At 39.9% G+C, this 14324-nt stretch overlaps 1 protein-coding gene across 3 annotated transcripts in view; it reads left to right on the top strand.

Moving 5' to 3' along the window:
- Nucleotides 1-12002, top strand: part of ACBD5 (acyl-CoA binding domain containing 5) — a 37108-nt gene extending 25106 nt beyond the window's left edge. For all 3 annotated transcript variants that reach the window (XM_039913876.1, XM_029077739.2, XM_016227441.3), the window contains exons 8-14: nucleotides 938-1120; nucleotides 2025-2131; nucleotides 3154-3433; nucleotides 5536-5735; nucleotides 6449-6493; nucleotides 6921-7030; nucleotides 9336-12002. In XM_039913876.1, the coding sequence (XP_039769810.1) occupies nucleotides 938-1120; nucleotides 2025-2131; nucleotides 3154-3433; nucleotides 5536-5735; nucleotides 6449-6493; nucleotides 6921-7030; nucleotides 9336-9348 (938 nt within the window). In that variant the 3' untranslated portion in view covers nucleotides 9349-12002. The remainder of the gene's footprint in view (nucleotides 1-937; nucleotides 1121-2024; nucleotides 2132-3153; nucleotides 3434-5535; nucleotides 5736-6448; nucleotides 6494-6920; nucleotides 7031-9335) is intronic.
- The last annotated feature ends 2322 nt before the right edge of the window (nucleotides 12003-14324 follow it).

The raw sequence follows: 14324 nt of genomic DNA, 5'->3' as shown, positions 1-14324 counted from the left end.
GGGGCAGAACGTAGATGCTGAATGAGATATGTCCAAATAAAGTGAAACACTCCCTTCCTCCCCTGACCCGTCCCCAAGGAGGAGCTCCTCTTCACGGAGCCCCATAAGTAGCTAGTTTCTACCTCCGGAAAGGACTCTCAAATCTTCTGGACTCTGGAGATAGAAGCTGGTAATTTATTCACTCTGGCACCCTGAAAACAAATGGAGCACCTCCTGCAGAATCCTGCTTTCTCCTGGGTTCTCTGAACCTTGAGATTTCTCAAGTGGTTACCCATCCATCTCCACATCAAACAGAAACTCCTTACCTTTGACTTTAAAGCACTCAATCAGTTCATTCCTCCTATGTTACCTTGCTGATTTCCTACCACAACTCATTCTGCACTTTGCTCCTCTAAAGCTAACTTACTATACCTTAGTCTCATTGATTTCATCTCTGACCCCTGGCCCATGTCCTCTCTCTGACCTGGAACTGCCCTCCAAATAAAGTTGGCAAGTCACTTTACTTCTCTGTGCCTCAGTTCCCTCATCTGTAAAATGGGAATTAAGAGTGAGAGCTTTATGTGGGACAGCGACTGTGTCCAACTTTATTACCTTATATCAGCCGCAGCGCTTAGAACAGTGCTTGGCACATAGCACTTAACAAATACCATCATCATCATTATTACTATTATTATTATTTACCATGCTTTGCCCACAGTAAGCATTTACTAACTACCATTGATTAACTAAAGCTGTTTATCATGGAAAGGCTTTTAGAAAGAAACAAAATAGTTCCCATATTAATCACAACTTCGCCTACTTTTGTAATGTAAAGTCGAGTAAATTGAAATGCAATTCTAAATCTGATAATTTGGCTAGTTTTTAAAATGGAACATTGTCACTTGATTTTATGATATGCTGTGCGTGATAATTGGTAACGCCTTCTTTTCTTTTCTAGAACTTAAAGTGGAGCAGGAATCAATAGCTAATAAGGATTTAGAAGATGTTTTCACTAATGGCTATGACAAAGATAGTCTTATTGATGCTAGTTCCTCCATAAACGGTACTAGCACTGATGAGGAAGTAAAGAAAAATCAAAATTTGGAACAAACTGGAATAGCTACTGTATGGCCGCAACAAGGTATTGTCCCATTACTCTCCCTTCAAAAATTTAATTCTGAATTTCAGCAAAAGGAATCTAATTTTTGCCACCCCCTCCAGCTATTTAGTATTTCTCTGGATTGAATAATTTCATGAAGATTTAAAACTGTAAAAGACAATAACACAAATCCACAATTATTGTTTTAATTTAGGACTTAACTTTATAGGTTGGAGGAAAGTACAGAATTGTCTATTTTTCTCTGTGGGGTTGGAAAGGATTTTGCATTTGTCACCCTTAAAAATATAACCTTTGGAATTAGTAGCTTTTTTCCTTGACTCTCAGCTCTCGATTTCTCTCTCCTCAATCCTCTGATTAGATTTTTAAACTGTGACTTCTGTTTTTCAATCAAGTGAAACTTGGTTAAACAGAACCATGTTTTCTCAAATAGTTACCATCACATAATAGTTTCCTATAAAATTTAGTTTGGCTACTTAGTCACTCAAAACTATTGCATTTATCAAAGATAGGTTCCATGTCAGATAGTAGTGCTGGAATCCCTCAGATGAGACAGGGTTAAAATTTCTAACCTCTAGAACCAGGGAGGAGATATTTATCTGCGTGAGGTAATCCCCATCATTTCCCAGTGGCTTTAGTGATCAAGCCTAGATTTCTGGGTACTTCCTTTAGGGATTCATATGAAATCCAACCCCAGTAACTTGCTGGTAGAGGATATATTTCTCTCTTCTCCTACCCGGCTCTGAGTCAGGTAGAAATCCAGAGGAGGATGCTCCAGGCCTGCCAACTGATTGATTGACACTTGGAGCCACACCCAGCCTGTGTTGCCCAGATATGTCCTACGCAAGGATTTTATATTTAAATTTAGCGCTTTTTCCATTTTGTCAGACATAATTGTGTTGCTTGGCTATCTATCCATTCTATCCAGATTCAAATGATGATCACGTTGAAGATGTCTCAGGGATTCAGCATTTGACAAGTGATTCAGACAGTGAAGTTTTCTGTGATTCCATGGAACAGTTTGGACAAGAAGAGGTAAAAACCTGACTTTTTTTTCATCAATAGGTAAGTTTTCAAAGAGGTGTATGTGCAGCTTCTAGTAATAGGAGATGTACATGTAAGTACTCATCACTTTGAAAACATACCTTTCACTGTTTTACCACCTGTATTTATATTGCTAGGAATTGAGAGGAACTTTTGAAAAACAAATTTTCTGTGGTTTCCTGAAGTTTACTCTGAATGCTCCAGAAGCCTCAGACCCTTTTAAAAATATGTCAGGAAAGATGAAGTAGAGGCTCTTCAGACTCATTTCTGCCTTAACTTAGCTGTTTGTCTGGTTGGAATTTCGGATCATTGGCTGTGTCTGAACGGCGGGGGGCAAATCTAATGAAAGGTCAAAATAATTTTACTGACTCCATAACAGTTCTGATGGTAGGACACAAATTAGCCAGTTAGCTTGAAGAGGTTTTGAGAGTGAGTGCTTTAGTCTCAAAATTCAGGTTTATCTTTATTATTAATGTTTACTAAGTGCTTACTCTGAGCAAAGCACTGTACTAAGGGCTGGGGTAAAATAAAATTGAATTAAGGTTCCTGGCCCACAAGGGATTCCCAACCTAAATTGGGGAAGACAACACAATAACAGAAAATTGTTGTCAACAGGACATGATATCCTCACAATTGCAAGGAATAGCAGGATAATAAATCTGATACTCATGCAGTAGATTGGCTTTTATAAATTGCACACCGTGCCATTCAGAAAGAACAGTGTCACTGAACTATTCAAATGGGTGTTCAGTTGGGCAGGGAAATTTTCTATGCCAGCAAAATTACTCATTTTTCTCTAAGAATTTTGATTAATTGCATCTGTAAAATTGAAAAGGATCCATTTGTTTTCTTGATTCCCAGACAAAATGAAAATGTCATTTTAGTAAACTTAATGTGGAACTTAATTGATGGTGATTTATTTTTAAAGATCATCTCTTTTATAGAATTCAAATTTTGGGGCAAGTATCTCACTGGAATAATTTTTAGCTAAATGTCTTTCTTAATTTGTATAGTCTTTGGAACTGTTGACATCAAACAGAGGAGCATTGAGATATTCACCCCATTGTGTGGCGGTTGACCACAGTCAGCTATTGGAAAACTCTGGTTTTCCTGAGGAAGATCGAGTATCCTCTGAAAACTTCAGGGTTGAGGACATGCAGGAGCGAGCAGGTGAAGGAAAAGGTGAAGTGAAGCGTGGGGGAGAAGATGGCAGAACCAACAGTGGAGCAGCATCCCACAGGGAGAAACGGGCCGGAGAAAAGGAAGAAGGGTCTGGATTCAGAAGAGGGAGAGGTAAGTTGGAATGTTTCCTCTCATACCGCAGAGGAACATCATGTAGTATGAAAAGTATAGCGTCAGCAGGCAGGAAACCTGTTGGGGTCCTCGAGCTGCCTCTGCCCTGCTTTCCCTACCTCATTTCCTCATCTAATAATAATTATCTTGGTATTTGTTAAGCATTTATTATGTACTGAGCATTGGGGAAGATACAGTATAAGATCGGACAAAGTCCCCGTCCAACATGGGGCTCCCAGGCTTAGTGGGAGGGAGAGCAGATATTTGCTCCCCATTTTATAGATGAGGAAACTGAGGCAGCGGGAAGTAAAATGACTTGCCCAAGGTACATGGCTTCTAGATTTGGATAAAATTGGAAGCATGGTGTCCATTTAAGGAATTTTTATACCCATGTGAACTAAACAGTCAAAGTCAATAGCTCTTTCTCCTATCGTCCTTCCCCGTACAAAGGGGAGGAGGGAGTTTCTCCTCTGGTCTACTCTTCATGTTTTCCAGAGAGGCTTAGCTTACATTGGATCTCTTCAGTTGTGGCCGAAACTGTCTGCCCAACTGTAGGGTAGCCAGGAAAAATCCCCAGCTGGGCCCAGATGTTTTTTGTGAATTGGAAAATCAACTTCGGTAAGCCATATGAGGTGAAATGCCCAATGGCAGAATAACCATAGTAACATACTACCCCAGATCTACCTCTCTTACACTATATCAGAGCTACGGCGACATAGAGCAGTTATCTTTGGAAAGTTCAATAGGCACATGGTTTTGAATTAAATTACGAAGAGCACACTAGCTTAATTCATCTGAATGTCATGTGGCTAAACTGCACCGTGGCCATTTATGGTCTTAATAAGACACAGAGTGAATAAGTTGAATCCTCCCAGAGGTCAACTGCAAAAATAAGAACTCTCCTCAAATCACCGAGAGCCAAAAGGAGGAGGAAATTGGGGAACCGGAGGAATGAAATGTGAGCCATTTCCATGAAATATGTAAAGTAAGAGGAGCATGTTAAGTTGAGTTCAGATAGGGAAAGGAGGCAGGCTTGCTTTTCCGGGTATGAGATTTATCTTAGTGTTCCTATTTTTTCCACTTTCCCTTTCTCTTCATAGTCTCCCTCTCTCTTTCCTGTTTAAAAACAGAAATTGTGGTAAAGGGGTCTTGAGATTGAGGACTGGTTGCCTGAGGTAAGTCTCAGACCCAGGTGCTTCAAGATAGTCTACATTTCTTAAAACCCTTTCCTGAATTTCTAAAGAAAAGGCAGAATCTGGTGAAAAAGCAATTCATGATGCAATTCCCATTTTCTTCCCCTGTGCTGAGGTCATATTCCATTAAGCTGGTTACCTCCAAAAGGGAAATAGCAATTTGAAGCACACTAGCATTTAAGCTCTATTTAAAAAAAAAATAGCTCTTGTGTGTCTACTCTAGAGTCCTTTACATTTTGATAGATTCAAATTCCCAAAAATTATCTCATTTAGATTTACTCCTGAGGTCTGGTGGAAAGAAGATGAATTTAGAGAGAGAGAGAAAGTTTCTTCTTTTAAAGGAACTTTTAGAAATGCTTTCAAATCAGATACGCTATACTCATAAAGGAAAACAGATATATTGATGTGATTAGAGTGTTAAACCCCTCATTATAGTATCACAAAAGCTACCATCCAGTCATAGCAATGGAAATGCCGCCTTCACTTTATGTGCCTGTTCTCCTATAAAGAAGGGATTGTTTCCAAAGAATAAGGTTCAGATGAACACGCATGCTGCCCACATGTACAGTGTGGGCAGGAAATGCTTCTGTTCATTGTTGTGTTGTACTCTCCCAAGCGCTTAGTACAGTGCTCTGCACACAGTAAGCACTCAAACAAATACAGTTGAATGAATTGAGTCCCCACATCCTACCCATATAGGGCCATGTTGTCGGAAGAACATAACAGGAGTTAGGGGATGTTCTGTTCAAAATGCATAGGGAGAACACAAGTTATAGCAGAAATGGCTGCATTTAGAATTTAATACCACATAAAAAGAAGAGTATTGATAAAATGAATCAAACTCATTAGTACTAGTTTCAAAGGAAAGTTTTCCGATAGATTTGTTAATTTCCTGTATGTTCCACGTAGGTCACAGGATGCAACATTTGAGTGATGGGACTCAAGGGGGACAGATGGGAAGTGGAGGCGATGGAGAGCGCTGGGGTGCAGACAGAGGCCTACGAGGCAGCCTAAATGAGCAAATTGCTATAGTCCTCATGCGATTACAAGAAGATATGCAGAATGTCCTACAGAGACTTCACACACTGGAGACACTGACTGCTTCCCAGGTAATTTTGAATCTCTTTTATACTTTTTGTAAAGATACAAACTTCATTTTTTTAAGAAAGAAAAATTTACAGATTTGGAAAACCCACGCCAAAAGAATGAGTACCTCTGAAAGGTGAATGGTCTTGGCAAACTAATAGGCTCATGCATGCATGCATGTGGGTGTTTAGGTCCAATAGCATTAGTTTATGTTTATATCTTGGATTTGTATTTAGAGATGAGATAACCTGTGGGAGAGTCATTATCCATGTGAAAAGTTCAAGTCCATAACCAAGTCCCTTCCATTGGCTTTAATCACTCATGCTATGTGGTCAAATGAATGGAAATCAAAATGTGCAGCTTTTCAGGGAGAGACCCAGCCCTAGAAAGAGAGATAGTTATACCTGTTTATTTATTTGTACCTGATATATTATCAATTATTTACTTATTTTAAGGTCTGTCTCTCCCTCTAGATTGGAAGCTTGTTATGGGCAGGGAATGTGTGTTATTTTTTTTTATACTCTCCCAAGCGCTTAGTAAAGTGCTTTGCACACAGTAAGTGCCCAATAAATATGATTGACTGGGCAGGACTTTCTAGAAGAGAGGAAGCCCCAGAAGGTCAAAATTATTTCAGTAAAATTTAAATAAGAATTGAGGGGATGATGTCTCTTTTCACTTTACATTCATTCATTCATTATTATTATTATTATTCATTAGCTTTTACCCTCATTTATAGGCAAAGTCATCAGCACTGCAGTCTGCTAATTATCCTCCTTCATCGGTAAGAAAATGATTTTATTTATAAGTGAAAATTTTTAAGTTACCGTTAAATTGAATTCTCAGAATTCAGCAGATGTCCTTCATTGAAGATGCAAGAAGAAGTTATTACTTATTTGTAAGAATAATTAGGATACATGGTTAAATGCTTGCTATTTGCCAAGAACGAGGTGCTGGTGTAGATACAAGATAATCAGGTTGGTCTGGGCCCATTCCTTGTCCCACGTGGGATTTACAGGCTAAAGGAATTTGTCAGCAGAAGCATTGAATTATACTTTGAAGTGCAGGTGTCAATTTTCCCATGTTTTTACATTTAAATTAAAGAAAATGTGTGTGAGTTTATTATGTTTCATGATTATTATTATGTGTGTGAGCTTATTATGATATGTATCAGTGCAAATTAGTGACAATTTATATTTTGTTTTTCTCAGAAACCATCATGGTGGCCCTTTGAGATCTCTCCCAGTGCATTAGCATTTGCAATTATATGGCCTTTTATTGCCCAGTGGTTGGTGCACTTATACTATCAAAGGAGGCGGAGGTAAATGCTTTACTGATAAATTTCTCATTCAGAAAAGTTTTGTAACTTGTGTTTACCAGATCCAGGAAGCAGGGTTATTATGGTTATGTTATTAGTTATATTAAGGCTTTGGAGAATTAGATAATATTTAAAGAAAACTTTCTTTTGCCACAATTCACTGCAGGTGGGAAGCAGTCTTAGAGGATTAGGGCAAGGGCTTTTCATAGACTTTTTAAAAATGCTATCTGTTAAGTGCTTAGTATGTACTAGATACTGTACTAAGTGCTGGGATAGATACAGGCTAATCGGGTCTCACATGGGGCTCAGAGTCTTAAACCTCATTTTAGAGGTGAGGTAACTGAGGCACAGAGAAGTTAAGTGATTTGCCCAAGGTGACACGGCAGACAAGTGGTGGAGCTGGGATTAGAACCCAGGTGCTTCTGACTCCCAGGCCCACGCTCCATCCTCTAGGCCATGCTGTTTCTCATATTCCTTATTCCCATATATTTTCTATTCTCATATAAACTTGAATGAACTATGGAATCTTGTCTCTTAACTGGGGCTCAGGAAGGAGATTGATGTCTGGGACAAGCAACCTAAAAAGAAGCATGCCATATTTAGAAAAAAATCAACATTTTCTCTTTCGTTTTATTGTGAAGATAAAGATCCATATTTCTAATGCTTTGTTGCTGTGGCTTGGTCAGGCTCCACCATGTTTCAGGCTGTGAGGACCCTGAAATTTTGCTGCTCTTTTCACGTTTGTTGCCATCTTCCTCATTTTTGTTCTCCTTTATGTATATCTGTCACCAGCTTCCCTCCAACTCCCACAGTGGGAGCCGGGGACTGCGTAAATACCTCAGCCCTGTGTTTCTTTCTCAGTACTTAATGCAGTGCTTTGCCCACACAAAGTGCTTTACAATTATTATTACTAGGTTACAATTAAGTATATTATTTCACAGGGATTATGGATTCCTGGTTGTTCAGGTTAGCGGGAAACCAGCCCTTGTTGATGCACAAACAGTAGTAAACAAAATTGCCTGGGAAACTGGACCCGTGAAAGTGAGATTTGGATTGCAGTAATCTCACCTAAAAGTGCTTCTGAAGAGAGTTGGAGATATGAGAGAAACTTGGAGTTGAAAAAGACTAAAGTGTTACTTTATATTAATTTACAGAGTGGTTGAGTCAAAGTAGTACACAGATTTGGCCTGGCTGTCCTTCAGCTATCACTATGTCAGGAAGTTGATTTTTCTGCAAGCTCTCAGTTTAATTCTTAGCAGAACAGTGCAGGGGCAAAGAAGAGGAAAATCCTTTAAGTTTTATTTCTCAAATACAAATGCATATCTTTATTTTTTTGTACTGTACAGGTAAAAATTTAAGATCTGCCCCATAAAAGCAATTTTCTGTCCTTGCTAGGTGCTGGAGGTTTTTTGGAAAAAAAAATTAGAATTTATTTCATTGCAAATTAGCAGTGTAATCAAAGCACATGTCCTAATGATGAAAGATGTTGCATTTAATGGTTTTTTCACTGGGATTCTATATCCCAGTAGCAGGAAACTGATCAGAAAAGCTGGGAACCAACAATCCCTCAACCTTGCCTTCCTTCCATGATTTCCAAGTAGAGTGTCCCAGGCATTTTGCCGTGCTGCTATCTTTATCTCATTGTATGGCTCTCACGAGTGAGAGCAAGGGATGAAATCAAAATACCGGAACTAGGGATCCTGCCACCTCCATGATGAGTGTGCTTGGTTGGCACCCTCTCCCTTCTTGAGGTAAAGAAAAAAGGAAGAGGGAATGGTCCTACCCACAATAGGATAGAAAACACTAGTCTAAGGCACATCTTCACGGGCATCTGAGGTTTAAAATATCCCAAGGAAATGACAAGAGGGAGTCTGGTGATCACCCTTGGAATCCGTGGTGGGAATAATTGGCTGTGAAGAAAAATCGGGAACCTGCGAGAGCCTATTAATTTGGATTTAGTAAAAAGAAACCAATAATATGTCACAATGTCCCATTAAAGTAGGGTTTGCACAGTGAAATTAGCGGACTCTCATTTTGGAAATGAGGAAACTCAGGCTTACAGAGAAGTGTGTGTGAAAACGTGGAAAGGCGATAGCTTTTAGCTGCTTGCAGTTGGAATTTTCATGTTTGGCTTGAAGTCAAATGAGGTGGTTCTATATCCACTTCACTTAGGTTTTTAAAATTTTTTTTTGTGGTAAGTTTGAAAGTTATTATTAACTGGTCCTGTTATTGGGAACATTTTGGGTACTGAAATGGTTTCTGGGCAAATAAACTTGGCCTCACTGGAATTGTATTCTTGTTTTTCTAGAAAACTGAACTGAGAAAATAAATGGTATGTTTGATTAATAACTACTGGAACTGGAAGACCTTGGAGTGAAAAGGAATATGAAGTTCACAAAATCTCAGGATCTGAGATGGCTAGAATTTCCTTTTGTTGTCCAGTAACTACAGTAGTTTGGTTTTTGTTTGCACTACACAAATAACATTTTAGGGACTAATATTGATACTTGAATGATCAATCTCAACTAAATTATGAAGTTTAAATATAATTACCCTCTCCTTTAAACCAGAAGGAAAAGGAGTTATTGTTTAGTAATGTCCACCGGATGATACATTATGTGATAATGTGAACTGCTCTTTCAAAAGACAGCCATGATAACAAAATCAGATATTTAGGTTGGTTGGTTTTTTTGCTTTTTTTTTTTTCCTGATGTTCTAAACAAAACACCCACCATACCCAAAGTTCTGATTATGTGGAAGCTTGTGACCCAGGGGGAGAAAAGTGACTTTTTTGGAAGGAGAAACAGTGACTTTATACCTGTTATCAAATTACCACATGGTGAAAGGAAAAAACCTTGAGGTGAGTTCCACAGTTCACATGGTAGGCGAACCACCAGGCTTTTGCCTAGCCAGTTTCATTACAAGGGCTCTTGGTGTTCAAGCATCTTCACCCACCATGTAGAGAGTGGGTTTCAGTGTTTGGTTTTTTCTCTCTGATGAAGCTCTAATTGGCTTCACTTCCATGGGCAGGGTTTCATTTCCAACACCACCACCCCCCCCCCCCCGGGTGCATGTCATGCATGACAGAGAGGAGAAAATGGGGGGTGTTGAAAGTAAATACTGAGAATGCTGCCTATTTTTACTCAAGCATCTATTCCTTTGTAATCACTTCATTTAACTGAGGAACTGTAGCTTCTACATAGGGTGCTTTGAAATACAGAATGGAAATCTGTTTATATGCTTTTGCGTTCCAGAAGTACAGAGTTAGTTGGAAATATTTTCATTAGCTGTTAAAAGGACTCACAGGGTCCCAGACGAGTCACCTGGTCTCAGTGCCTCAGCATATTCAGTGTAAATGGGGACTACCTTAGCGTTGCACCTACCTCACAGGGATGTGGGGAGGATTTAAGAGATATAGGGCCTGGTGCTATTTTATGGACATGATCCCCAAGAGCTGGGGAAGAACGCTGACTCTTTTTGTCCAGTGAGGAGCCATTTAGAGCCTTGAACAGCATTATTTAGCATTCCAAGGATACTAAAGGCATCTTGGTGGCCTGAAAAAGTTCAAGCACATCCTCATGTTCCAGGTCCACTGAAGTAGTGTAATTGCTGGCTGGTTCTTATCCAGGATTTGTAACATTTTGAGGTTCTCTCATGAATGGCATGATCATCATCTAATTCTTAAGCAATAAGTTGCTGTGTCAGGTGCTAGGAGTCCAGAGTATTCTTATTCATTAGTAAGATAGATGAACTTATTCTACCCTGGTGTAATGAGTGACCTTATTCTCAAGTCCCTTTTCTTCCACATAACTTGCCAGCTATTTTTTATTACCTCTTTGATTACAGAAATATCTCTTTAAAAAGATCTGCTGAAGATCTCCATTTAAAATCTACTTTAAGACTTGGGAGTAGCGGGGGGGGGGGGGAATGAAGTAAAAAAAATTAAACAAAAAAACCACCCAGTTTTATGTAAAGATAAAGATTAGATCCCTGGATCAGGGAACAGGTCATTGTGATTTTCTTTTCAAAAAACAGGACACTAATGGGGGATGATTAAAAAAAATAGTGGCTTTTCTTATTGTGAAAAGAAAATTACTTGTACATCTTAAATCACACCGTAAAACAAGCAGTTTGAGTTATCATGAGAAATGCAGGGGTGATATCATTTGTTATCATGTCCCAAAGTTTATTTTATAGTTCAGAAAGCACTTTGCATACGGCTCTGTTGTATATAAAAGTGAAGATGTAATTATAGGATTTAGTGCTATGGCTTAAGGTACCTGATTTTAAATCTTAAATTAAGACTCATAGTTTTATATTGGAGAAATGTTTATTGTGTAGCAGAATACAAAATTTAAATAGCAATGAGAAGTTTTTATTATTAACTTTCAGGCGTCTTGGTGGAACTGTACCACATATATGTTATGCTGATAGCTATGTTGGAATTAAATCAGTAACAAGAAAATTAAGTAATTTTTAGTAAAAAAAAGTCAGCTGCACCTTTTAATGTGTCCAGAGCACTGCTATTGCCTCTATTTTAGAAACAGCAGATTCTTTTAGAATAAGGCTATTAGAATTTGTCAGTTTATCTACAGCAGGGTTGAAAGCAGGATGAAGTGTCTGTTCAAAGGCAGTCTAGTAGCAACCCACATGATGATGATGTATGTGACTCGTATAACAGGGCCTGCTTGTAGAACTCTTAAAAACTCTACCTTGCAGCGAAAAAGGCTTAGAGTTTTTGTGAAACAGTCTTTGCCTTCTTGTGCTTCAATTAAAAGCCCAGTTTGTAGCCAAGCGGAACTACTGTGTAGGAATCCAAGGAATAAAATTCAGGCCACAAATGCAACTTGATTCCATGAAGTTGAAAAGGTCAGCCATATAAATTGGCAGTAATACCCCTTGGGGCCAGGGCCTGAAAGGCTTACTTGCTGTGGACAAGTCGAAACTTAAATAAAAATTGGAAATTCAGCCTCCATCCTACATACTGTATCTTTTGTCACTGGTGCTGCTCACTTAAACGGATCTTGCCCTCACTGGAAAGTAGGGTAAAGACGTATTATATGGCTGCCTGTGGGCATAGGTCAATTTACAAGGCCAATGCCATCCGATCTGCTTGTATCCACCCCAGTCCTTAGTACGATACCTGTAACATAGTAAGCACTTTACAGATACCATGATTATTATTATTAGTCTCCACTGTTGGAAAAGAAACACCGATACATTAGTTCCAGAGACAAATGGCTGACAACCTAGGACCTATCACATACAAATATAACTAGAAAAGTCAGTTTATGGTCCAGAAGTAGTAGTGGCAACTTCTCTGTGTAGAACAGCTGAGGAGGAGGGAAGGCGTTGACGCTTTCTAAAACTTTTTAGTGTTACCTCTACAAGGGTCCCTAAACCACATATAGGTGGAGGAAAGGGACGAGGAGGGACTTGGGCTCAGAGGAGAACTTAAAATCTGAAACACATCAGGGCAGCTGGATTGTAAATAGGTTGGAGTGGCGACTGCTTTGCCCGTTGCGGGCAGGGATTGTCTCTATCTGTGGCTGAATTGTACTTCCCAAGCGCTTAGTACAGTGCTCTGCACACAGTATGTGCTCAATAAATACAATTGAATCAATCAATTGCATGTCCTTCCCATCACCAGGGAAGGAAAGGGGCTTCCTGCCACCATCCCCATCAACCCCCCGACCCAGCTTAGGCGGGGGTGGCATATGAACATATCCACTCACCATCCTCCTCACAGCTTAATTCAGTAAGCCCAGGTGGATGAGATAACAATCAATGAGTGGTATTTATTGAGCACTTACTGTGTGCAGAGCACTGTACTAGGTGCTTGGGAGAGTACAACAGTACAGGACAACCAAGTTGGTAGGCATGTTCCCTGTCCACATTCTAGCCAGCCTCCCTTTTTCTCCATTATCATGGAGATGAGGATCATTGCATGCTGAATCCAGTCAGGGGGCAGCTCTCACCTTCTACCCCTTTACCCCTAGCTGTTGAGTGATTCCCTCCCCTGCTTGGTGGGGTTGGCCTACCTCGACCCCACTGCTGCTTGCAGGGCTCCGGGAAGAAGGCGAGAAGTAGCACTGTCATCTTGACTCCCCCTTTGCCTCTTTCCGGCTCAAAGGGACAAGGCATCTTCTTCCTTTCCAGAAAGCTCTGCGAGGGTAAAGCTAATTATTTTTAAAAATGGTATTTGTTAAATGCCTACTATGTTCCAGACACTATATTAAGCACTGGAGTAGAAATAAGATAGGTTGGACACAGTCAATGTTCCACATGGGGCTCACAGGTTTCATCCCCATTTTACAGATGAGGTAACTGAGGCCCAGAGAATTAAAGTGACTCCCTAAGGTCCCACAGCAGACGGGTGACAGAGAGGGGTTTAAAACCCAGCTCCTTCTGACTCCCAGGTCTGTGCTCTATCCACTAGGCACCACTGCTTCTTAACAGTATCATCCTAACCATGCTGAGCCTACCCATAGATAGCCCTTAAGCGTGAGAGCCAGATCTGGCTCATGAGCCTTAGGTTGCTGATCCTCTCCATCAGTCGAATACTGATACTGGGATGTGCTCATTATACCCCATTAAATTCTGAATACCATGCTTAACAAAGCTTCCTTTGCTACTATTATTTTGCATCTATGCTAACAAAGTGCTAAACATTAGCCCAGGGTGGCCAAGCCTCATGAACCGAAGAACTGCAGCCCAAAGATTTTTTTTTTCCATCATTTAACCAGAAGGGTAAGAGGGCATTTCTGGGTGAGAATGGTGTTCATGAGAGGAGGAGGCTGGGCAACACATCCCTCCCTAGCCTGGCCCAGCAGGGGCACCAGAGCTACAGCTGTACCTCACTGCATACTGTTGCTGCAGAAAACTAGAGCATATACAAGGAGGGGCAGTCTGGCCACCCCTCTACTAGCCCATTAGAAAAACACCACACCGATTAAACAAAACTGGAAAAAGAAGCTGTGACAAAGATATAACTAAAGTTTGATTTAGGAAGAAAGCTGACCAGGTCTCAACTGATATGACATTGTACTAACGCCAGAAATGAAGCTTCATTTATAACCCATTTAATAAGGTTTTTTTTCCCCACACCTTCCCTTGATGTTAAGTTCATTAGACCAAAAAGTATTAATTTAGTCAATCAGTATTCATAGAGAGCTTATAGCTGTGCAGAGGAAGAGAGAATACAGTAGGGTTAGTAGCTCCCTCAAAGGAGTTTACAATCCCACTGTGGCCTTTGCCTTGAACCTTTAGTTTAATAATGAGTAATTATAATAATGAT

This window comes from Ornithorhynchus anatinus, chromosome 13, assembly GCF_004115215.2.
Source record: "Ornithorhynchus anatinus isolate Pmale09 chromosome 13, mOrnAna1.pri.v4, whole genome shotgun sequence".
Taxonomy (NCBI): Eukaryota; Metazoa; Chordata; class Mammalia; order Monotremata; family Ornithorhynchidae; genus Ornithorhynchus; species Ornithorhynchus anatinus.
This window is presented reverse-complemented; position numbering and strand designations above follow the sequence as displayed.